Source organism: Pocillopora damicornis, chromosome 5 (genome assembly GCF_964200805.1).
Source record: "Pocillopora damicornis chromosome 5, jaPocDami1.2, whole genome shotgun sequence".
NCBI classification, from domain to species: domain Eukaryota; kingdom Metazoa; phylum Cnidaria; class Anthozoa; order Scleractinia; family Pocilloporidae; genus Pocillopora; species Pocillopora damicornis.
The window spans coordinates 6344234-6367964 of NC_142674.1; the positions used below are offsets into that span (position 1 = coordinate 6344234).

General features: G+C 39.8%; 3 protein-coding genes and 1 long non-coding RNA gene across 6 annotated transcripts; 2 read left to right on the forward strand and 2 right to left on the reverse strand.

Annotated features, from left to right (window-relative positions):
- The first annotated feature begins 83 nt into the window (after positions 1 to 83).
- On the forward strand, positions 84 to 6815 carry LOC113682971 (GATOR1 complex protein NPRL2). Its single transcript, XM_027200166.2, has 12 exons — positions 84 to 222; positions 316 to 407; positions 1003 to 1171; positions 1949 to 2057; positions 2883 to 3022; positions 3407 to 3504; positions 4276 to 4312; positions 4744 to 4837; positions 5443 to 5560; positions 5717 to 5878; positions 6149 to 6195; positions 6583 to 6815. Exons 1-12 carry the CDS (start codon positions 145 to 147, stop codon positions 6648 to 6650), a joined length of 1212 nt encoding a protein of 403 aa, XP_027055967.2. The 5' UTR covers positions 84 to 144; the 3' UTR covers positions 6651 to 6815.
- Positions 6816 to 9174: 2359 nt separating this feature from the next.
- Positions 9175 to 10181, forward strand: LOC149044864 (uncharacterized). The gene has a single exon (XM_089207976.1). It carries the CDS (start codon positions 9175 to 9177, stop codon positions 10072 to 10074), a length of 900 nt encoding a protein of 299 aa, XP_089064102.1. The 3' UTR covers positions 10075 to 10181.
- On the reverse strand, positions 9270 to 23586 carry LOC149044865 (uncharacterized). 3 transcript variants are annotated; one of them, XR_016187052.1, is made up of 3 exons: positions 23313 to 23586; positions 14513 to 14594; positions 9270 to 9371 (listed from the first exon to the last, which is right to left on the reverse strand). It is a non-coding gene; the product is annotated as an uncharacterized LOC149044865 (long non-coding RNA). The 3 variants fall into 3 exon arrangements; XR_016187050.1 differs by lacking the exon at positions 9270 to 9371 and having other exon boundaries at positions 14152 to 14594; positions 23317 to 23586; XR_016187051.1 differs by lacking the exon at positions 9270 to 9371 and having other exon boundaries at positions 14152 to 14594.
- On the reverse strand, positions 20606 to 23707 carry LOC149044866 (uncharacterized). Its single transcript, XM_089207975.1, has 2 exons — positions 23579 to 23707; positions 20606 to 23386 (listed from the first exon to the last, which is right to left on the reverse strand). Exon 2 carries the CDS (start codon positions 23020 to 23022, stop codon positions 21502 to 21504), a length of 1521 nt encoding a protein of 506 aa, XP_089064101.1. The 5' UTR covers positions 23023 to 23386; positions 23579 to 23707; the 3' UTR covers positions 20606 to 21501.
- Between the last annotated feature and the right edge of the window lie 24 nt (positions 23708 to 23731).

Sequence of the window (23731 nt, forward strand, 5' to 3'; positions counted from 1 at the left end):
AGTTTCGCGCTCACTGTTTACACGAGTAGGGACTGGATACCAAAACTAAAAAAATCCAACAATGGCGGAAGAGGTTTTTCCTTCCTTCGAAAAACACCTTGAAGTTTTACGGAGCTGAAATACTTTAAAATCATCTGATCCCCCATGGATAGCGGTGGGGATCTAGAGTGTATCTTGTTCTGTGAATTCCATCCTATTGCAGGACCTAAAATCGTTTACCAGGTTAAATGTTTGACACTTTACCAGCTGGGCTTGAACTGATCTGATTGCGGTCGCTTGAAAAGCCCAGATATTCTTAATCTTCTCGACTTTCAGGTCCCAGAAGAATTCATCTCAAAGGAGGAGTTTGATTGCGTAGCTGTGTACATAATCCCGAAACCTGAGCTGCAGAGCAAGCTGATCACAGTGTAAGTTGGTAACTCACTCTACAGGTAGTTTTCGCTCATCCGAAAACGGTGAGGAGAGAGAGAGGGGGGGGGGGGGGGGGAGAAAGAGGGGACATACTGTACCAGACATATCACCCATCAGTTATCACAGCTGCTGTAAAGACAGTTTTCTAAATTATTTTATGGGACGATTCCTTCATACTTGTTTTTTATTGCCAGAACAATTTTCTCTTAAATGCAGGGATGTAGATAATAGCCGGAAGCCGGGAAAATTACCCGGCTGTGAACGTGATTTTTCCGGCTGTGAAGCACTACTTCTTTCTCCAAAATGTTTTTAAATGTTGTCAGAAGATTGTTATTTATTTCATTTTTTTACACCTTCAATTTTAGGTATAGCGTGCCAAAGGCACGCTAGAGTGGGCCTTCGGCCCAAATACCCGCCTATCATTGCAAGATTCCCGCCTGTTAAAAACTTTAGCTACATCCCTGTAAATGTTAATTAATACTTGAGATGCCATGACTCTTAAAATCTAGTTGAAGTTAGACAGGGCATGAAATTTTTTTCCTATTGTAAAAACAAGATTTTTTAATTAATTTTTTATTTTTCCTTTTTTAGGAATGCTCTTGATCACAAGTTTGTTGGTTGTCCAATCAGTATAGAAAATGCCAAGTATTCCCGAAATGCCCTTGTTTTCAATGTATGTTTTGTTCTCCGTCCTGCCGTCGACACAATTCGCTTTGAGGGTGTGGTCAAGAAATTGGCAGGATATATGACATCACTTGAGGTAATGAACCCTTTACACATAAATATCAGTATGTATATTCTCCTTATTGATCTCCATACATGACCTAAGGTGCTGAAAAGGAGAATTTGTTTAATCTCTTTAGTTGGTGATTATTTTCTATATTCTTGCAACCTTAATGCGTGATTCAGGTGTGATATTGTGAGGAGAAATTAGTTGCTAGTCACTCTTTGGGATTAAGGTTTGAGAGAAGAAAAATATTTTATCATAATTTGACAGTTTCCCTCAATCCATTCACTTATTAACTGAACTGAACTGTTTGCCTCTTTCCATACCTGACCTTCTTTACATTATGGAGGCTACAATTATTATAAAATCAGGAACACCTTTGTTCCCCACCAGTATTTGACCAAGCTTTATCAAATTCATTCTAAGGTGCATAGATATAATGCTAGGAACAGACAGATTAAGCCTACGAAAATGCAGCACCTCATTCACACAACAGTCCTTTATACATCAGAGAGCAAGAGTTTGGACCACTGTTCCTTCTAATATCCAGTCTAGTCCCAATGTAAACTTATTTAAGTTTAATTTAAAGAAATATTTATTGTCCAAGTTTTTAAATAGCTAGTTTTAATCATTATTACCCTTAACTAATATCATTGTTCTAACAGTTAATATTAATATTGTACTTTGTAAATTTCTACTGTATTATTCTTTATATCTTAATGTAAATTTATCAGGAAGATCCCCCTCAAGGAGAGTTAATAAAGTCTTTGTATTTGTATTTGTATTTGTATGTTTGTTGTTTCCTTTCAGCTTGAGTATGGACTAATATCACAAGAGGAAACAAAAACTTCTCTTCCATCCATACTTTCAGACATCTTTGTTGAGCTCAATAAAAATGGAAAATGTACAATACAAATAGGTAAAATTATTTTTGCTGATTTAATCAGCCAAATACTGCTGTCAAAGGCACACTCTTTTCAAAGAGTTTGTGTCAGTAAATCAGATTATTTTGAGAGCAATTTGGAATAAATAAGTAAGTGGAATAAATTTTTCAGAGAAATTAAATATTATCAATAGAGTTGATAATGTAAATTTGCCAATGTAAAGAGTTTCAAAGCTGATATTTCAAGTGTTAGCCCTTTGTTAGAGCAATGCAATGTCAGAGCTTTGAAACTCTTTACAGTGGCCAATTTACGTTATCAACTCAGTTGATAATACTAAACTACCCTGTAATACTCTGACGCAGCACCACAATTTCTTAACCCTGTAACTCCCAGAAGTGATTATTATGTAAATTCTCATTACAATATTCATACATTATCTAGCAAACAGGTAATGAGAATACCCAAACTTATCTGGTAGAAGTTATTATCTTGATCAAGCATCAAATCCTCATAACTAACCTACAAAGAGATGTGTAGCAGCCAGAGAGAAGAACTGGCAATTGGATCTTGAGAGTTAAGCGGTTAAGAAACTAACCCCCTATTTACATTTTCCAAAGACTATCACCAGCCAAAATCAGTGTATTAACCCAGGAGATCACAATGCATGGTCTATTTATTAAGTCCACTGGTTTCATTAAAATATGGTGCCAAATGGTTAGTTTAGAAAAGTCTTCCTCAGAAAATTTTAAAGTTCTAGGTTCTTACTGTAGCATTTTCCTGTGTTTTGAGGTAACTTCCATTTTATGTTGTGACACTTAACCTTTTTCTGTTGTCAACTCTTTCTCCTTCTCCTCCTTTAGATGAGACTAACACTATTCATCTGAAATGCAATGTAGCCTCTAGCACTGAATCTTACTCAGTGTTGGATCATCAAGTGCCAGTGTTCATTTGTAATAAGGATGCTTTGACATCTTCTGAGTGGGATATTACAACACAACAGGTCAATAATCTTGGTATCTTTCCTTTATACTTAACACTGTCTTACAACATGTCATAGGAGACAACAGAAGAAGAAAGGAGTTTAGTTATCTTAAATGAGAGGATACATAAACAAAACAAAAAACAAAAAGCAGGAAGTGATCTATTATAGACTACTACACCCTGACCTGTAGATTCTCCTTTTTAGATTGTCATGTATTTCCCTGTGAAACATAGGGAGAAATTTATGTTTCATCAAACATTGCTCACTGTAGGACTTTGTTCGCGACACCTTTTCATTAACAACTGCTGAGAGCCAATGACACTTTAGTTTTTTTATTGGAAATTTGTAATCAAGGTTTCTATTAGCTGCTAACAGTTTGACTAAAATATTTCATTATCCTAGATTCTGCCATATATTGATGGTTTCAATCATGTCCAAAGAATTGCTGGTGAAGCAGATGTTGAGATCAGTCTTGTGCGAATGTGCATTCAGGACATGGTGTATGAGCAACTTTTTTTTTTTTTTAAATGAATATAATTGATTTTGATGCTAAACTTTCAATAGGGCCCTTTTCAGCTGCGTGTCATAAAACCATTATTGGTACTAAAGCAACTACCAGGGCTAATTGGAAGAAAGGAATTTATCTTGCACAGTCGATGAGAACTCAAAGTAAAACTGACCAAACTGCCTATTTAAGCGCAGAGATATGTGGGCAACCAAGTCTTGATTGCTCTTAGTTTTGCATCTGATTGGTTGAGAAAGTGGCATGAGTTTTCTAGACCAATCACCATCAAAGCAAAGTGCAATCTCAGATAAATTTGAGCAATCAATCAAAAGGGTCTCTGATATATAGACAGTCAAATTTTGTGTTGGGAAGGCAGGCAGAATCAGTTAGGTTCATTTTTTCTTAACTCTTTAACTCCCATGAGTGACCAGGACAGAATTTCTCCTTACAATAGCAATACAATATCAACCAGATAAGTGATGAGAATAAAAAAAATATAAATTTGGGGATAATTACTTGATCTGATACTAAATTCTCTGAACTAACATTATAGAATTGTATGGTTGACAGTAAGGAGAAGTACAAATTATTTGATCTGGGAGTTAAAGGGTTAATGCCATTTGAACTAAGAATGAGTAAATTCTTGCCAGAGTTTCATTAGAATACAGAAACTTTCATATTTATCTCCCATAATTAAATCATGGTTTTCAGTAACCTGAGTAATTTATTCAAATCTTAAAGACACAACTGTTCTTTTATTTCATAGTCAGCACAAAGTGGTGAAGCTAATTCCTATTTTTCAGGCAAGTATTGTCATATTTTTTTTACTGCCAGTTAATGTGTTCTAGCACAGCACAGTAGCATCCCAAGGACCTAAACTCTATCACAAAAAAATTTGGAATACTCTTACTAGTGCTGAAACACGTTAAGTCAACAATCTGACATTACCAGTATTTCGTCTTTTTTCTGTGATATTTGATCTAACTTCATTCAACCCTTTGACTTCTAAGAGTGACTGGCATCTAATTTCTCCTCACAAAATCACCCTTAAATCAAGTATGAAGGTGATGAGAATAATGGAAATGATCACCAATTTAAGAAGCTCCTGATTATCACACAAATTCTCCTTGTCATTATTGAGGAAACGTAGTGAGAACAGTGTGGAGAATATTGATACTAAAAAAAAACGTTAGGATGGAAAGGGTTAATCAAAACTATACCAATTGTGTTTCAGTACTCCAATGTGTACATTCCAACACCAGAAATAAATCAGCTAACTCACGATAAGAGATTACAAGAGGAATGTCTCGACTATGTTGGAAAAAAGGGTAAGAATGGTATGTTATTTTATTGAAATCATCACCCATGGAAAGTTTAACAGGAAGAGCAGCCAAGAGATTCTACTTATAAGACAATCAGGGGCCCAGAGGCCCAGTGACTAAACTGCATCTCGCTGAGCACAAAATGACCAGGGCCGGGTTGTTCAAAGCTGGGTTAAGATAACCCAGGGTTAGTGTGAAATCTGATTTCAGGTCTAAAAGCTGTAAAAGGAAATTCAGTCAAATTCTTTTAGTCTAGAGTATGACTATTTGACACTTCAAATAGAACACTGAAAATTATCCCAAAAAGGCTTTTGAGTAAAGGGATAAGGAAACCCAGATTAAAATTTAACCCTGGGTTAGCGCTAATCGGCCTTTGAACAACTGGGCCCAGGACTATTGCTACTCTCCCCCCCCTCCTTATCCTCAGATGGGATGCCAGTCCATCACAGACTACCCCTCCCTTTCCTTACTTCCTTAAAGTATTTTTTTTAGGTTCATCCCAACAGTTCCTTTTGTGGTATCTCTTTGCTTTACTCTAGTGCACCATCCTTTAGGTACAAGGGATAAGGGGATCTAATTAATGACAAACAATATTACAATAATATTTATAGGTCGAACTCTGCCTTCATTCCGTGATGTCTTTATGCTGTATTGCGGGCTCAGTCCAGGGGCAACCGTGAGAGATCTGTGCACAAGATACAATCCTGGTAATCTGCGCGTTGATGAGAGGTAATGACTTATTTTTCAACTTAGGTTGTCCTAAAGACTCTTTCACATTCACTGAAAATAGTCTTTTTTAGGACTACTGTCATTCGCACGATCGCGCTACACAATCAGATTAAAACATTAGAAAAATTATTAACCAAATTCAATCTTGTCTTGTAGGCGGTTGATACAATTCGGTATGGTGACTGGAATTATTCGTCGTCTCCACAAATACCCAGTACAACTGACAACACCCAAGACTGCCGCATTACCAAAAAGCCATCACAGGATGAGAGGCAGACATCGAGATTCAGATGCTAACAGATTGAAACTTACAGCCAAGTGAGTTATAATAACAGTGCATGTCAACAGATCTGCGCTAATGATTAAGTAAACAACGGCGAAATGCAAATCAGGGAAAACAAGACAAGTTAAGTTGGCGATCAAAAGACTGAAAAAGTTTTATTTTGGTCAAATACCAAGAGCAAACTCTGCATAGCTCATTTCGCAGCATGATTTCCAATGAGTAAAAAAAGAAGAGTTTTGATGAGTTAGGAAACCTTCGCCGTCATGTACATAACTCAGTTAGCGCCAACTTTTATCATTTGACAGATGGTTGGATGGAAATCACAGTTACGATGAAATATGCTGTAAAACAGGTACTGAGAAGTTTTTTTTTTTTAGTTTGTGTTTGTTGTTTGTTTTGTATATTTGTTTATTTTTTTTTTGTTCTCTTTTTGCATTCATATCTTAATACACATGATTGCTGGGTTCATGATAAGGAGAAATACAGGAATGCCTTCTTATTAGATGTTTAAGATTGGGTTCATGCGTAGTGTTCGTATAACAAGTTAAGGATGCATGCAGAAAGATTGGAGAGTACGACAGAAGCGTAGAAGTCGCTTGAGACGCAGCCCAGAGCTACTCTAGCTTCTTGAGTGCTCTGCAAATTTTTAACTACATCCAAACCTCGATATACGCACGCCAAGCAGGAACTGAATTTCAAATATCCCATCTTTTACAACTGACTTTGTTCTTGATTTCAGGCCTGACATATCAAGAAGTAGACGATATCGTCGAACTGGATCCTCATATCGTTGTTATCTGGAAATAATACACGAAATACCGGGACAATTGGGTCTATTCTGAATTATTTCAATCACTGAAAACTTTTCGCACACAGTAGCGGAGTCTGCGATGTAAATATTTGAATTTGATAAATTTGTTTTACAATCAATGATGTTTATTAAAATTGTAATAAAGAATTTGATGAATTCAACATACATTTGTTGTTTATGCTCTATTTTTGTTTAATCTGGACCTATCCGGGTGACTTTTTCCAAGATTTCTGCTGCGTTATTCTTCATGAATCTCACCTGTATTTAAAACAGAATAATTTCCCTGACTTGAGAGAAAAATCAACAAAATAGAAAGCTTGAAAAAAAAACTGACCAATCTTGAAGTGTTGCGGCTGTTTTTGGGAAAATTATTTGCGCAATAAAAATTCGACTACCATCCCACCCTAGGGCAGACTTAAAAGAAGCCGAAATGATTGCCTCGTCAATTACGGAGAGTTATTCACAGCTGCTGTCGGGAAAAGAGCGTAAAAGTGCGTAAAAGTGCACACAACCCCGGAAGTTGTGAGTAGATTTCAGGTCTCCCTTTTCAAAGAAATATAGGAAAATGTCACTGTAATGAAGAGGCATAGTGGGTTTGATGATTATTTTTCTTTCTTTCTTTTTTTTTTTTTTACAAACCAGACTTTGTACTCTAAACTCGAGGAAAAACGTAAAAAAAAAAGGAAGTGACCCAACTTAACAACGAAAAAGATGTAAAGTAAACGAGAGCGAATTCGAAGCGACCCTTAAAAAAAAAATGTTTACAACGTAATATTCTATTGTTTTGCTCTTCTCGTATTCACGTGCATGTCGGTATTTACCCCTGTTATAAGTTATGGGGCGCCAAACCAGTCAATATTCCATCTGTATTTATTTGACCAAGTTAACTTTTTATATGGTCAGTTCGACTTTTTAAACGGTCAACTTTTTACTTTTTATATGGTCAACTTGAGTTTTTATGTGGTCAACTTTTTCTTTTAATAAGATAAAATTTTATTTTATATGGTTAACCTTACTTTTTATATGATCGACTCGACTTTTTATATAGTCAACTTTTTACTGTTTATATCGGTCAGTGTTAAGGTAGACTGCAAATTTCAGACAGCAGACTGCAGACCGGGGGTCAAGTGCAGACTGAAGGTAAAATGCAGACTGAAGACTGCAGACCAGGGGTAAAATGCAGACTCGGTTCAAAACAACCCGCGTCGCCACTTCAAGAGAGAGCTGGGAACGAGGCCGTGTAAGTTGTTAGAGGCTGGCAGTAATCGTCATGGCGATTGATGTTTCGAACTTCACGTCCTCAGATGGTTTTGGCGTCGCCATATTGTTTTAAGATAAGAACAATTAGAAACGTAAGTGTTTGAATATGCAGTTTACAGCCACCTTAATACATTTCCCTTATTCATATGAGAAATAAACAGTTCTGCTGACCAACATTAGATAACTTTAACATACATGTAGCTCATGCATACTTTGTTCGGCCTTAAAAGTAGTAGCGATAGACTTTCATCACACATGATTGAGCAATTTCGATTACTTGGACCATAAATACCTGTTTCTCGTACCGTAGTTTTGCGCAGCGGAGGTAGGCGTGATCTTGGAATGGTGCTTTGTATCAGAAACTTCACGACGTTCAACATTTCGCTCTTGCGCTTCACGATCAGGTCGATACCGCGGTCATAAACAGTTGATTTTTTTAGAACCGAGTCTGCATTTTACCCCTGATCTGCAGTCTTCAATCTGCACTTTACCTCCGAATTCTGAAGTCTGCAGTCTGCGTTTTACACTGACCAATATAAAAAGTAAAAAGTTGACCATCTAAAAAGTCGACTTGACCATATAAAAAGTATAAAAAGTTATCCATATAAAAACTCGAATTGACCATATAAAAGTAAAAAGTTGACCTTATAAAAACTCAAGTTGACCATATAAAAAGTAAAAGGTGACCGTATAAAAAGTCGAACTGACTATATAAAAAGTAAACTGGGTCACAGAAATACAAAGGGAATATTGACTGGTTTGGCGCCCCATAATGAGTCCTTTCGTTCGTATTTATTTGTTTTACTGTGATTACCTTTCGAGATCGTTGCGTGTACTTTTGGCCTTTTTCCGACAACTTTTTTGGAAACAGCAGTAAATGCGGGAATAATTCCATTTAAAAACCCTCATGACAGTCATATGTGCGCGCCGTGGGACATAGAGTGACTTAATCAATGTTTCTTAATTCCGGCCGGTGGGATGGTGCCTGCATTACTTTTTATGATAAAAAAGTCTTGTTAAGATATGCTGTCGATTTGCCTTTGAGGCAACATTTTATGTTAAGTGATGTAAATGGTTCCCAGTCTCTTGGCGGTTATATGAGGCGTGCCGGAAACAAATTCTTCGGCAGAAGCACAGCAGCTGTGCTCATCCGTTGTAAGGTCAAAACAAATTCTGACACTCCCAATCGAGGCAGAATAATCTAGTGCACCCCGATTAGTTGCAAAAGCTTGTCAGGATTCCCTGAAAAAAACTGGGGTCATGTCTCGTGTCTCTGTTGAGCAATCTTTCTCCTACCAATCACTTTTTGAGGTGGTGAGACAGGAAGATTTTTGGGCATTAATTGAGAATGCTGCTTTAGACTTGCAAAGATTGATTTATGTTACCAGTAAGGATTTACATCGAAGGTTCGAGAGACTTGTTTTCCTGAGTTGGCTGTGGCAATGCAACCGTTTCCCCTACAACGAACAGATCACAAACAAATGGTTTCTAAAAAATATCCCTGGTAAACCAGGACAACAAGTGATAAATACTTTAAACGTGAGTCTGAATGAAGAAGAAAGGAAACATTGGCAAAGATGGCAAAATATCGTGGAGGAAAGAGCCGGTCTTCCAAACTTTGACGGTACACCCTTTTTTCATGGTACTAACCACGAATCTGCGCTCAACATCTTGCAGGAGGGAATCGATATTACCCGAGGCGGACAACGACTCGACTTCAGTGACGGGGAAGGATTTTATATCACGAACAACTTCTCTGAAAGTATTCAATATGCTGAATTTGCTAGATCTCGAGGTTCTACGAACCACGCTAATTTGGGGGCAGCAGTTGTAATCTACAATGTTAATGAAGAGGAATTAAACCAAAAATTTCGTGGACTTAACCTATATAGTGACTTAAATTTTTGGAGAAAAGTGGTGAAAGAGTATCGCCAGATAGGAAAAGGAAAAATTGATAGAGACTTTCGCAAAGAGTTGGAAGCTTACAGCTTTATTGAAGGACCTTTGTCTAGAGGATTTACAAATGGCGAGTTTCAACAAGATTCATCCAACAGAGGCCAGCTTTGCATCAAAAGCATTAAATGTGCGAAAGAGTTTTTTGACTTGAAAATTCACTCCGTAATTTTCTTCGAAAAACCACCACAGTTGGTATATCCTTAAGAAGTAAGGTTTTGTGTGGTAGCAATCCAAACTTTAGCATAGTTATTTGCTGAATAAAATCATGTTCTCACGAGCAAATAAAGGTTTATATCCCTTGTTATTACGTTATAAGAGCTCATTGGAGAGGTAATATTTTACTCCCGGTCTGAAATATACATCCATGAGGATTCTTGAGGGGAAAGATTGACCAGATCTGGGAATCTTCTACAGTATTAGGGAGCTGCTATATTAAACCTTAATGTAATCCAACTGGTTTACTAGAGTGACATACTTGACCCGCACAAGAGGTAAACATAACTGGGTCGTGGTCAAAAAAGAGCTTAAAACACCCGATTTTCATACGTGAACAACAGCATATTATAATCAGAAATGGCATAGAAGCGATTTCCTCTATTACGATTTTCCTTTGTGCAAGTTTTGCTGTTCAGTGTTGCATGCTTGCCTAAAATTCTGCAAACAGGTGAAATCAAACAGTCGTGTCCGCTAACGTTTATTTATCTCTGCTCTCAATTTTTATACTTCGCAGTTACATAGCCACTTATGCAATTTCGATGCCTTTAAGAGGGTTGACGAAATGAAGTTGCAACCCAGGATGATAGCAAACACGATATGCAAAACCGATATCAGTCTCAGCTGAAGTCTCTATATCTCAGTCCGAACACAGTCTTTCACCAACGTTCCCAGCAAATGTAGAGCTACGAATTAGGGTTCTCACAGAAAATTTTGTTACGATGAAACGCTCAACAAGCAGACTTTCTGCACATTTTTTTCAACTTAGAGGTTCAGAGACGTGATTCAACTGCGAAAGAGAAAAACATTGTTCAGTCGAAGCGACGCGAAAGCTTTTATCTCGCCTAGCAGGCAACCAATTACTGAATAAAAAAATTCTCAGTTCACGAGTTAATGTATAGTTTGAGCTGAGTCTTACTCGTCAATAGGGTATACACTTGATAGATGCTCGAACGGCTACTGTTTAAGCCTAAGGCTGAAATATTCAACTGAGCTTAGGGCCTATCCGCACTAGCAGATAAAACTAGAATTGTCTCGACAAAATTCCTTCTTGGTCTTCATAGGGTGGCATGTTCCAGCTGAATCTCTCTATTTACACTTTCGACAAAACATAATCCCAGACAACCTTGCATTCATCATTAACGTGCTACTCGTGCTCACGATTACCCTAAATTCAGACAAATCCAGAAAAGCATATAGTCATATCTTCTAAATTATTTCACTGTAAGCGAATGAATCACAAGACTACCCTACCATACATACACGTACATAATTGCTCTTATATACTTAAGTTCTGATCAAGCATCTACTCAGTCAATTTCATTTTCGTAACAAACAACAAAATCCACAGCTGAACAAATGAAGCTTCGTGATAAAAAAAACTGCGATCATTGAATAGTTTTTTCTGTAAATACCGGCTCGTTCCTTGTTATGATACAAAACTTGTTGCTTTTCAAATGTAAACTTTGTTATCAAGTTAACTAGATACTGATCACTATCACAACAAGGTTACCTTCAGCCTCACTCCAAATCAATGAAGCTGTAGATGTGGCCGCACAAGATCTATAAGTTAGCCGAATTTGACAGCCTTTTGACAGCTTTTTGGCAATGCTTCTGGCATTTTTAGAGCGGATGCAACAGTGGAGACCAAAATTTCTCATGACAAATTTTGTCCTTGATTTTGTCGGGACAATTCTAGTTTAGTCTGCTAGTGCGGATAGGCCCTGAGCTCAGTTGAGTATTTCAGCCTAAGGCTTAAACAGTAGCGGTTCGAGCAATTATCAAATGCATTTTATTGACGAGGGACTATGTGAGACGCAAATAGAATACTTTCTCACTTAAATATCAATTCATTTGAAGGAGTTAATGTATAGTTTGAGCTGTATCTTACTATTTGCACTTTCGACAAAACATCATCCCAGACAACCTTGCATTCATCATTAACGTGCTACTCGCGCTCACGATTACCCTAAATTCAGACAAATCCAGAAAAGCATAAAGTCATGTCTTCTAAATTGTTTCACCGTAAACGAATGAATCACAAGACTACCCTACCATATACTACCATATATAAACGTACATAATTGCTCTTATATACTTTCTGATCAAGCATCTACTCAGTCAATTTCATTTTCGTAACAAACAACAAAATCCATAGCTGAAAAAATGAAGCTTCGTGATAAAAAAAAAACAACTGCGATCATTAAATAGTTTGTTCTCTAAATACTGGCTCGTTCCTTGTTATGATAAGTGGTTTGGGTGTGGAAGAGAAAAACTGTTCAGTCAAAGTGACGTGAAAGCTCAGCTTTGTCTCACTTATGCCGTGTTTACACTTGGGATTTTTACCGCGGTAAAAGAGTTTACTTATCTAAGTAAATTTTTGGTCAATGTAAACATCAATTAATACCTCAGTAAATGCAGCAAAAGACAAAGGAAATTTAACCACGGTAAAAGCGATAATGATGCAGTGATTTGGCTTGGTTTAGCTCGGTAACCGAGGTCAAATTGACAGATACATCCGGTTGCGGTGAAGTTTTCTTGATTTATCGCGAGTTCAAGTTTCCTTGACACGTTTCATGTTTTATTCGCGGAGTTCAGGCTTTCTTTGCGCCACGTTTCACGTCACGAAATAGTGGATCCATTAATACAAAATCATTTATTAATTAGCTGAATATCGTGATGAAAAGATTTTGGATAAAAAAACGTTTTCGGATACATGCTGATCAACTTTTAGTGATCACAAATCAAACCAGAGATGTTAACATCCGGTATTTTAAGATTATGAATAATTGTATTCGATCGTATACTCTTTAATCAATCAATTTATATTTTTAAATAATTGCTCAAAATCGCTGTGTCTATAATTTGTAAACAAAACAGTTGAGAACTTTGTTAACTTTCAAAACTTTAAGGAATATTTACATGTACATGTGTACAAGCTTGAGCTACAATGCTAGTTTTTCGCGAAAATAAAGAAAATGACATGAGTAAGCGAAAAATGACTATCAATGACTACAATGACTATCGGAGCCACTGCTTTCTTGTTAATACCGACCATGTTTTAAAAATTGCGCGCATTAGCTTGTATTTCCCAATTCGATTTGCCAATTCGATTTTTGGCAGTGTTGACAGATTAACTTTGGTTATTTGACGCAGTATAAACACTGCACTAATCTACTTAGGTTCAGTTAACTTGACCTCGGTCAATTTAAACCGCAGTAAACGTTTGAATGTAAACACGGCATTAGGGCCTACCGCACTGGCGATAACATTGTTTTTTTTTTTTGCACAAATTTTAATGTTACACGCTATCGTTAGTGAGGTAATTGAACTGGGTTCAGTTTACCAAAAGATTGCACTGGTAATTGTCCTTCCTTGCGAAACTCGCAGATTTTACAAAGCGACCAGTCGTATGAGCAGATCAGGCGCTGAAATGTGTCACCCGATAAAGACCAAGAAGGAAACAATTTTCATTCAGCCGGGGCTACCTACAACGGTAGGGTAATTTTCCAGTCGCCGCTTCATCAGACTAATAATGAAGCTGTAGATGTGGCCGCACAAGATCTAGAAGTTAGCCGAATTTGACAGCTTTTTGACAGCTTTCTGACAGCTTTTTGGCAATGCTTCTGCCATTTTTAGAGCGGATGCAACAGTGGGGACCAAAATTTGTTGTGAAAAATTTTTTCCTTTGATTTTGTCGGGACAATTCTAGTTTTGTCGGCTGGTGCGGATAGGCCCAAGCTCAGTTGAGTATTTCAGTCTAATTAAACAGTAGCCGTTCGAGCAATTATCAAATGCATTTTATTGACGAGGGACTATGTGAGACGCAAATAGAATACTTCCTCACTTAAATATAAATTCATTTGAAAGAGTTAATGTATAGTTTGAGCTGAATCTTGCTATTTGCATTTTCGACAAACATCATCCCAGACAACCTTGCATTCATCATTAGCCTGCTACTCGTGCTCACGATTACCCTAAATTCAGACAAATCCAGAAAAGCATATAGTCATATCTTCTAAATTGTTTCACCGTAAGCGAATGAATCACAAGACTACCCTACCATATATACACGTACATAATTGCTCTTATATACTTTCTGATCAAGCATCTACTCAGTCAATTTCATTTTCGTAACAAACAACAAAATCCATAGCTGCACAAATAAAGCTTCGTGATAAAAAAAAAACAACTGCGATCATTAAATAGTTTGTTCTCTAAATACTGGCTCGTTCCTTGTTATGATAAGTGGTTTGGGTGTGGAAGAGAAAAGCATTGTTCAGTCAAAGTGACGTGAAAGCTCAGTTTTGTCTCAGTTAGGGCCTACCGCACTGGCGATAACATTGTTTTTTTTGCACAAATTTTCTGTCGTCACTTATGAATGTTACACGCTATCATTAGTGTGGTAATTGAACTGGGTTCAGTTTACCAAAAGATTGAACTAGTAATTGTCCTTCCTTGCGAAACTCGCAGATTTTACAAAGCGACCAGTCGTATGAGCAGATCAGGCGCTGAAATATAAATATAAATTCATTTGAAAGAGTTAATGTAAATTACTTCTCCAGTAAATCGAAGTGCTCGTATATGCTTAAATCATGAATCGTGGTGATATAAACAAGTGCTACCAAATGTCGAAAACGTGCAAAAGCTAGCGTACTCACGATTTATTTCTTGGTTCGATTTTGCTATTACACTCCAATTAACTCTTTCTCACAACTCTCACAAAAAAACACATCACGTCTCCTTGTAAGCACGTGGAACAGCACCATATATGGGGCGATAAGACACGTGCTGCATACATGCGGTTTGGTTATGTAATAGATAAACGAAATCACTTATGTTTAAGATTAATAAATGTAACGTACAGTTTCCAACACCCTCCCCCATATGACTTGGGAACAAGGCATATGTAAGTGGAACAGACTCCATAACACAACAAGAAATAAGCATAAAAATAAAGTTTCTTTAGTAAACACATTCAAGTGTCGTGCTCGGCAATGTCCTGTATTCGCTGACGTGCTGCCACAGCTGCATCTCGTCGCGGTCGGAACTCCAATGCAGTTGGGTTCAAAGGTGGGTCATTACAAGGCAGAGGGTTTCGATCGCAGGACAACTCCAATGGATAGAGATGTTGGATTGGGCGTTCCATGAATCCTCTGCCTGCTCTTAATTTCGCTGCCCTAACAACACCATCACGACCACTGAATAATTCTTCTACTACCCCCATGGGCCACTGATTTCGGTTTCGCTCTTCAGACTTAATGATAACAACATCTCTTACGGACAAGCTGTTAGGTTTGGTGTTGTGTTTAAGTTTATGCCTCTCTCTCAAAGCTCTAAGGTATTCTGTGGTCCAGCGACGCCACATTGTATCTTTGGTAGCTTTCAAGAATTTCGCACGTTTCCTCAAGTCACGGTCTTCGAGCCGATGTGGCTCGAACTCAGGTAAAATGTTAGCATTCAGAAACAGGAAGGAGTTGGGTGTTAGTGTAGGGAACTGCGGGTCATCCTCCACGTAACTAAGAGGTCGATGGTTAAGCGACACTTCGATGTCAAGGACTACTTCGCAGAGCTCGTCCCAGTCTAGCAGACCCTGACCCACAGACTTGTAGAATGAAGACTTAAATAAGCCAATAAGTCTTTCGAAGTGTCCTCCCCACCATGGTGCTCTACTCACGTTAAAGCGCCAAGTAATGGATTGGTCACTCAAAAATGAATGGAACTTCTCATCCTCCTTCACTTTCGTCAGCCACTTTGCCGCAGCTGTGAAGGTAGAACCGTTGTCCGAGTAGACAAGGGATGGTCGACCTCTCCTCGCGATCAGACGTTTAAAGCTCTTGATAAATTCGCTTGTTTCTAGGCTGGGAAGTACTTCCAGGAAGATTCCGCGGGTAAGACAACAGGAGTAGAGTACAACGTAGGCTTTCTTCTCTGGTTTGCTCTTGCCACTATACTTGACTGGTCCTGCGAAGTCCACCCCGATGACGTCAAATGGTGTGCTCCCTTCTGTACGTGACTTCGGTAGATCACCTGGCGGTGGGTCATGAAGGGGCTGAGCTTGGAACCTCTTGCATCCAAAACAGTGCTTCACTACTCTCTTAGCAAGCCGTCGAAGCCTTGGCACCCAGAATCTTTCTCGTACTTTAGCCATAGTCATGCTGACTCCCCCATGGAGAGTTACCCCGTGCGCTTGCTTCACTGTTTCCACTGTGAAAGAATTAGAATCTGGTAAGTAAATCGGATACTCACCCTGAATGCGTCCTCGGCATTCCAATACACCATCGGTGTTTAGTTGTAGATTCAGTTGTTCCTGGTCACTGGCAAACTTGACCGTCTTTGCCCCTTGGCTCTGCGCTCGCTTAATCCAGGACATTTCTTGTTGCTGAATTTCTTCCGTCGTAAGAGGTCCTATGATTCTCTTGGAAGGGTGACGAGAATTGTGATTGAACCGCAAGATCCATGCACAAATTCTCATGGCTTTACGCAAGCCGAACTTCTCGAGAACAGTGTCAAAGTCATTGTTTGCTTCAACACCGAGCGCAAAAAGTTCTCGTTGAACCTTCTTTTCTGCGTTGCTGTCATCCGTCGCCTTTGTCACAATATTAGCAGGCCACTGGGATCGGTCGGATAACCACGGTGGACCTTTCCACCATAGCTGTGCTTCATTCACACTGCCACCTCTGCTCCCCAGGTCAGCAGGGTTTTCGGATGTCGGTACATGTCTCCACTGCGTGTTCGGGTGGCTCTGGATCTTTTTAACCCGATTAGCCACGAATTGGCGGTACTCTCCGTCATCGTTCAGCCAGTGTAGGGCTACAGTGCTGTCGAGCCAGCACTGTATATCCTCCGTCATACTGAAGCCTTCTAGCGCAACCCGCACATTCGTAGACAAGTTGACTGCCATATGGCCTGCTACGAGCTCCAAACGAGGAATCGTCAGACTTTTCTTGGCAAGGCGGGATTTGGCGGCAATCAGACCCTGCGTCACGCCTGACGCCTGTGTAACCACAGCATAAACAGCAGCACACACACCGTGAATACTTGCATCACCAAATGCATGAAGTTTGATATTGTCGATCGGTTCCTGGTACTGAACAAGACTGCGAGGAAAGTACACATCGTCCGGTGCATTCTTCTCCCAATTTAGCCACCGTTTCGTAATCCCCTCGGGAAGTGGGATGTCCCAGCTCAACTTCATCTCACTGGCTTCTCGATAGATTTGTTTCCCTTCTAACATTACAGGCGACACGAGTCCTAACGGGTCATAAATCTTCGCTAAGTTGGCGAGGATGCCCCGCTTGGTCAATGTAGCAGGCTGAGATGGGAGTGAAACATGTAAAGTGTCATCCCCTTTGTCCCATTTGAGTCCCAGTAGTTTGCACTCTCCACGAGCTGATGATGCACCAAGCTGTTGTTTAGCAAACGAAGGCTCGTCATCGGTACAGTCGCTTTCTAGTTCTGACACGTTTGAGTGCCATTTATGCAAGGCGAACCTTGCACGATTAAAGATCTCTACTGCATAATGTTTGAGCTGTTGCGCACCTTCCCTAGTAGTATCTCCGGCAATCAAATCATCTACATACAGACTGTTCTTAATTTCTTGTACAGTCCCTGGGTACTCGGACTGCACACTTTCCAGGTGTTGTTGTATCACGGCATTGAGTAGGAAAGGAGAAGGAGCAAGACCAAACACCACTCTCGTAAACCTCAGCACTTCTAGTTCTCCGGTCGATTTGTCTTTAATCCAGTGGAACCTCAATGCGTCACGTTCAGCTTCCTTAACACGTATCTGCAGGAAGGCCTTGCGCACATCTCCGGCAACTGCAATGGGATGGAATCTGTTGCGGACAATAACATTCCACAGCTCATTCTGTAGTGGGGGGCCAGTGTGTAAACACTCATTCAAAGAAGGCGCACCGTCATACGCACGGGCCGAGGCGTCATATACCACTCGTAGCTTGGTTGATTCGGCATTCTCACGTATTACTGCTCGGTGGGGCATGTAGAATTCTTTGCCTGTTACCTTCGCTGGTGCTTTCTCAACCACACCTTCTTCTAACTGTTCCCGAATAATGTCGTCGTACTGGTCTAGCATATCAGTTCTCTTTAATTTCCGTAGAAGAGAGTTCACTCTGCGCACACTGCCCGCACAATTATTGGGCAACTCAGGACAGTTCCCTTTCCAGGGTAGTCCAGTTTCGTATCGGCCGTCTGGACTCCTAGCCAGTTGCTCCTTAAATTCTTCGTGGACGTCGCTCTGGAGAGTAGATAGTTTGTCCTCTAGTCCTAGGACATCTAGGGCGCAGAGTCGGTTGTGATCCACCGTAGAATTCACGGCAAGATACGCGTTGCCTAGATCTGTTCCGGGGGACATTATAGTCCACCCGAAACGTGTACGCTCTGCTACTGGATCTCCTTTACGTCCGACCCGTAAACGATCACTCGTCCGTATCTTGGCAAAGTCATTAGCGCCGATAATCACGTGCACAGGTAAGCGAGCCTTGGTATCACTATCGTCCATCTTAACACCTCTCAGGTGAGGGTGATTTTTTACGAGGTCGGAATACTTTGGGTTGTCTAAGGTCAACAGTTCCCTTTTTTCGATTTTCGTGACATTCACGTTTAGTGAGAAATCTCCAGTTACGGAATGCATGACAACTTCGTATACTTGCATAGTTCTGGTTTCAACGCCTGTAAACATGGCGATTTGACGCAAACTCGTACTCTTCACTTTAGCTTTAAGTAACTCAATCGCAGTTGACGAAACATACGAATGGCTAGCGCCACTGTCCAAAAGAGCTCTGAATTTATATCCACCCATGTTTATGACTACTACGGGATGAATAACACTGGAATCGTCAATTAAATTTGCAGTCACACCTGGTTCTCGTCTCTCCTTCCTGTCACATATCGAAGTGTGGTGTTTTCCATCGCAAATTTTACAAGTATTTCTGCTCTTACAATCGTTGGCCCGGTGTTTGGCTCCGGTGCAATTGAAGCACAAGCGCTTATCGGCAAGTATTTTCTTCCTTTCTTCAATGCTTTGGACATTTTCACAGTTAATTGCTTTATGTTGTTCGCTACAACAATAAAGACACGCCCCTGGGCTCGCCCTCGACTGGTTTCCGGTTTCTTGTTGTTTGGCAAGAAAAGCTCTGGATTGATCTCGACGGAAATTTGAACTTTTTGATTTCGGTTCGTCTGAAATGGGATTATTAGTTGTCCACTTCTCCAACGCCTCTAAGAATGCTACAAAAGTCCATTCACACCATTTTTCATCTATCATAGCAAGTTCGTTCTTTATTACCTCAAGTTTGTCGAATGTAAATCGAACCGCGGCGTCCAATTTGGATAAGCTCTTCAATGTTCGCAATGACTCTACATTGAACAGTAGTACTTCGTAAAATTCATGTATCTTCTTTACGTTTCTCTCGCGCATGGTGGGTAGTTCCAAAATATTCCTAACGTAGGTTCCCACGACTTCACTCGCTTTCCCATATCTTCTTGTGAGTAAATCTTTAGCTTTTTGGTAACCTTCAGGCGTAAACGGAAGACCGTCGATGAGATTTCGCACCTTCATATTCACTAATTCTTTCAAGTAAGAGAACTTTGTGACTTCAGGGGCACTGGAATCATCAATTTGACTTTGGAACTGTCCCCAAAAACGCAGCCAATCTTGCGGCGTCCCGTCAAATTTTGTGATCACGAGCTTGGGCATTCTCACCACGTTGCTAGCCATTTGGCCGTGCATATTTTCCGGCGGTTCCGCTTGAGCTTGTTTGAGCTCCAACTTCTTCTTCTCAAATTCCAATTCCTCCGCATGTGCTCGATTAATAGCTTCTTGTTGTTGCATCATTTTCTCTTTCTCTAGTTCGACTTCTCTCTTGTGCTCATAGAGCACGGTTGCGTGTTTCAGATTGCGATCGATTTGCTCAATTCGTTCTTCCAGTTCGCGTATACAGGCGTCTCCTTCGTTAATGACTAGCTCGATTTCGTCGGCCCATTCTTGTACCGCTTCGTCGTCTTCGCCGTTCGTAAACTTTTGTTCCTCAATGGAATCCTTTAACTTCACTACCGTAGTCACTAGGGCTTCAACCGAAACTTTGTGTCTCTCAAAGGCTGTTCGGTCGTCTTTCTTTAAGACATCTCCTGTCTTCTTCAAGCGAAAATTCAACGTCTTCAATTTGCCCTCAAGTTCGGCAATCTGTGTCTCCATGATTTCCAACGCTGTCCTGGCAGGGTCGCCACTGTGTCGAAAACGTGCAAAAGCTAGCGTACTCACGATTTATTTCTTGGTTCGATTTTGCTATTACACTCCAATTAACTCTTTCTCACAACTCTCACAAAAAAACACATCACGTCTCCTTGTAAGCACGTGGAACAGCACCATATATGGGGCGATAAGACACGTGCTGCATACATGCGGTTTGGTTATGTAATAGATAAACGAAATCACTTATGTTTAAGATTAATAAATGTAACGTACAGTTTCCAACACCAAACTTCACAGCACACGGTTACATTTTGCTCTGCAGTTTACTTTTTTTTTAATTCACCATGTTTTCAATACATTCTCAGAAATAAGAGATCAAACATTTGGGAACTTTCTATTGCCCCCCATCGGTCTTAATTTTTCTTTAACTAGATATGATGAAAAATCCGATTCTTGACCTTGTTAATGGGGGGTCAACTTATACACGGATAAGCTAGTTTGAGCTGAGTCTTACTTGTTAATAGGGTACATTTGATAAATGCTCGAACAGCTACTGTTTAAGCCTAAGGCTGAAATATTCAACTGAGCTTAGGGCCTATCCGCACTAGCCGATAAAACTAGAATTGTCTCGACAAAATTCCTTCTTGGTCTTCATAGGTTGGCATGTTCCAGCTGAATCTTACTATTTTTATTTTCGACAAAACATCATCCCAGACAACCTTGCATTCATCATTAACGTGCTACTCGCGCTCACGATTACCCTAAATTCAGACAAATCCAGAAAAGCATAAAAGTCATGTCTTGGTCTTCATAGGGTGGCATGTTCCAGCTGAATCTTACTATTTGCATTTTCGACAAAACTAATGGTGGCGTTTACGACAAATGATAGATTTCTTTATTTAGTAGATCAAGCATCAACTCATTAAATTTCATTTTCATAACGAACAATAAAATCATTATAGCTAAACAAAAGAGGCTTCGTGCTAAAAAAAAACACTTTGATCAATGAACAGTTTGTTCCCTAAATACTGGCTTGCCGCCTTTGGAAGTTGCAAATTAGTTTGAAATACCCACAGTCTGTATCCAGCCTGACAAAAATAAGTCAGAGAATTGACTGGGGACCGAGCCGTTGATCTAGCGGCTTTTTTTTAGTTTCTTTTGATATCCATGGCTGGTCTTAGCTTTAAACTGAAGAAATCCATGTACTAAAGACGCGTTGAAGTCGGTGCTTGATACGGCTCCTGTACCGAATTATCATAGTAAAACAAGATGGAATGAAGACTCTTTTGAAACTTTTTCGCAAAGTCTCTGGAAATTAAACACATCTGGTGAGACAGTGGTATCGCTTTGTACTCCAGATGGCCGTTTGCGTCGCTGACTTGTGCCACAGAACCTTCGATCAAGTCGTAATTTCTCGATATCTCCAGTGTCTTGGCCGACTGTTTTCCAGATCGAAATAAAGCTACGATTTCCGCCCATTTTTGGTAGTTCTCATGGGAACACAAATTTAATCTCCGAATCTTTTCACTATTCCATAACTCATTATGCTTCAGTCGAAATACTAAAATAGCTGGCTTGACTGTCTTCCTCTCCGCCCACTTGAAGGCATCATCAAAGTTTTTCGTTAGGTAGAACCCTTTTCCAGAGCTGAAATCTCGTTTCTGCCTTCCTGCCGATAGATGTATGCCACGACCATTTAAGATGTCGACAGCACTTTCATGATCTGTACCGTGATACAAGTCCTCAGACTGTTCCTCTATTCCTCTAGGAATTTCACTCGCAGAGACCCAACCATTGAGATTCATAATGTTAATGTGAGAAAGGGGTTTATCTTCAGTCAGCTTTCTCTCGGAAAATAAAGGCTCAAACCATTCGTTTACTTTAGCACTTTGAAAAGGAAACTCGCTTTTAACAAGCTGGTTGTCATCAGAATTTAAGAACGGGTTGTATTTAAACTCGTCTTGAACAAAGATTTCAGCCCAATCGCACGAATCAATGTGTTGAGCGTCACTACCCGCACGCTTGACAATTACATCGACAGCCGAACTCAAAGGATCGAATCCGATACCATGAAGCAGTTTTTTGCTGAGAGAGTTTTTGCCCGACAAATCAGACAATGCTGTGAAGTTGTTCCTCAAGAAAATAACTATCCAATCACATAGTGTCCTATGATGTCGTAGCTTCTCTGGCATATCTTGAAGACGGTCGAGAAAATCAATTTGAAGACCGAGGCATGAACAAACACGGACTGTTTCTCTTTCCAGAAGGTCACGACCTTCCTTCAACATTTTAAAACTAGCCTCTTTGATATCTGGTAACAAGCGCTTAATGGGACTTAAATCAGGTAAGAGAAGTTGGAAGCCTCCTTCATCCCTATGTAACACACGTGGCGGGTGCCTCAGTCGTCTTTTCAAATCTTCTGCCAAATGAACTGCTTCCTCGACTAAGTGTTCGTTGACAGGATTTTCTTGATTTTCATTTTCCTTTTGAAAACGTATTCGTCGTAACCACAGCTTCAAGAACAAGGAAACACGCTCAAACTGCAAAGCTACCGATGGAATACTGGTCAAAACTCCATTTCTATGATCCACTCCATTTTCCTCTTTAAACGACGACGACGATGTTGCCTCTTCACTTTCGAAGAAATTGTCTGAGTCCCGCTTTGAAGTCTCGAATCCAAATCTTACGGTGTCGGGGAAGGATTTCAAAACAGCTTCGACGTCCATATCTTGCGCTTTTCAGTATCACTTTGAGGCAACTACAGTTCATCATCGGATTATCCACAGGCAACCCAAGCTCACGTCTCGTGATTATAGAATTTCATCGAATCAATAGAATTTCATTAGAACGGGAAATAAGAAAACAATAAAAACAATGGTGTGACGTTTACTGTGCCTTCTACAGCAAGTAGTGTAATCAAATCTTTGAAAATTTAACACCTTATAAGGAATGGTATGGGGAACAAAATAAACATTTCGAAATATGAACATTTTACAAGTAAATCGATAAAACTTACTCACATCCTGTGTGTCCGTTGTAATTTCTGGCGATTTCTGCCGTTTTAAGCTTGCTTTACCGTCACTGTTATTCCTGTCAAAAGACAAAGTCAAGGCTGCACATTCCGATTTCGACCGTTGTCTACGTGGAGTGGTTTGCGCCCCGAAAATCCTCCCGATCGGCATTTTTCTCGGTCAATCTTTACGATCTAAGATCATTGCACCCTCGGACATGTCTCAATACCAAAACTTCACGCGCATTTCGCTGGAAACGAGCGTTTTCTACCTGAATTTCCAAGTTCGCTTCTTTCTGGTTATGCTTTGAACACGCAGACTGGACACGGCCGCGAAAGAGACTTTGGTACGAGGTCAATTTTCTCTCTACCGCGTGTGGTACGGTCGATTAATGTACAATACTTACCCCATCCCCACAGAGACA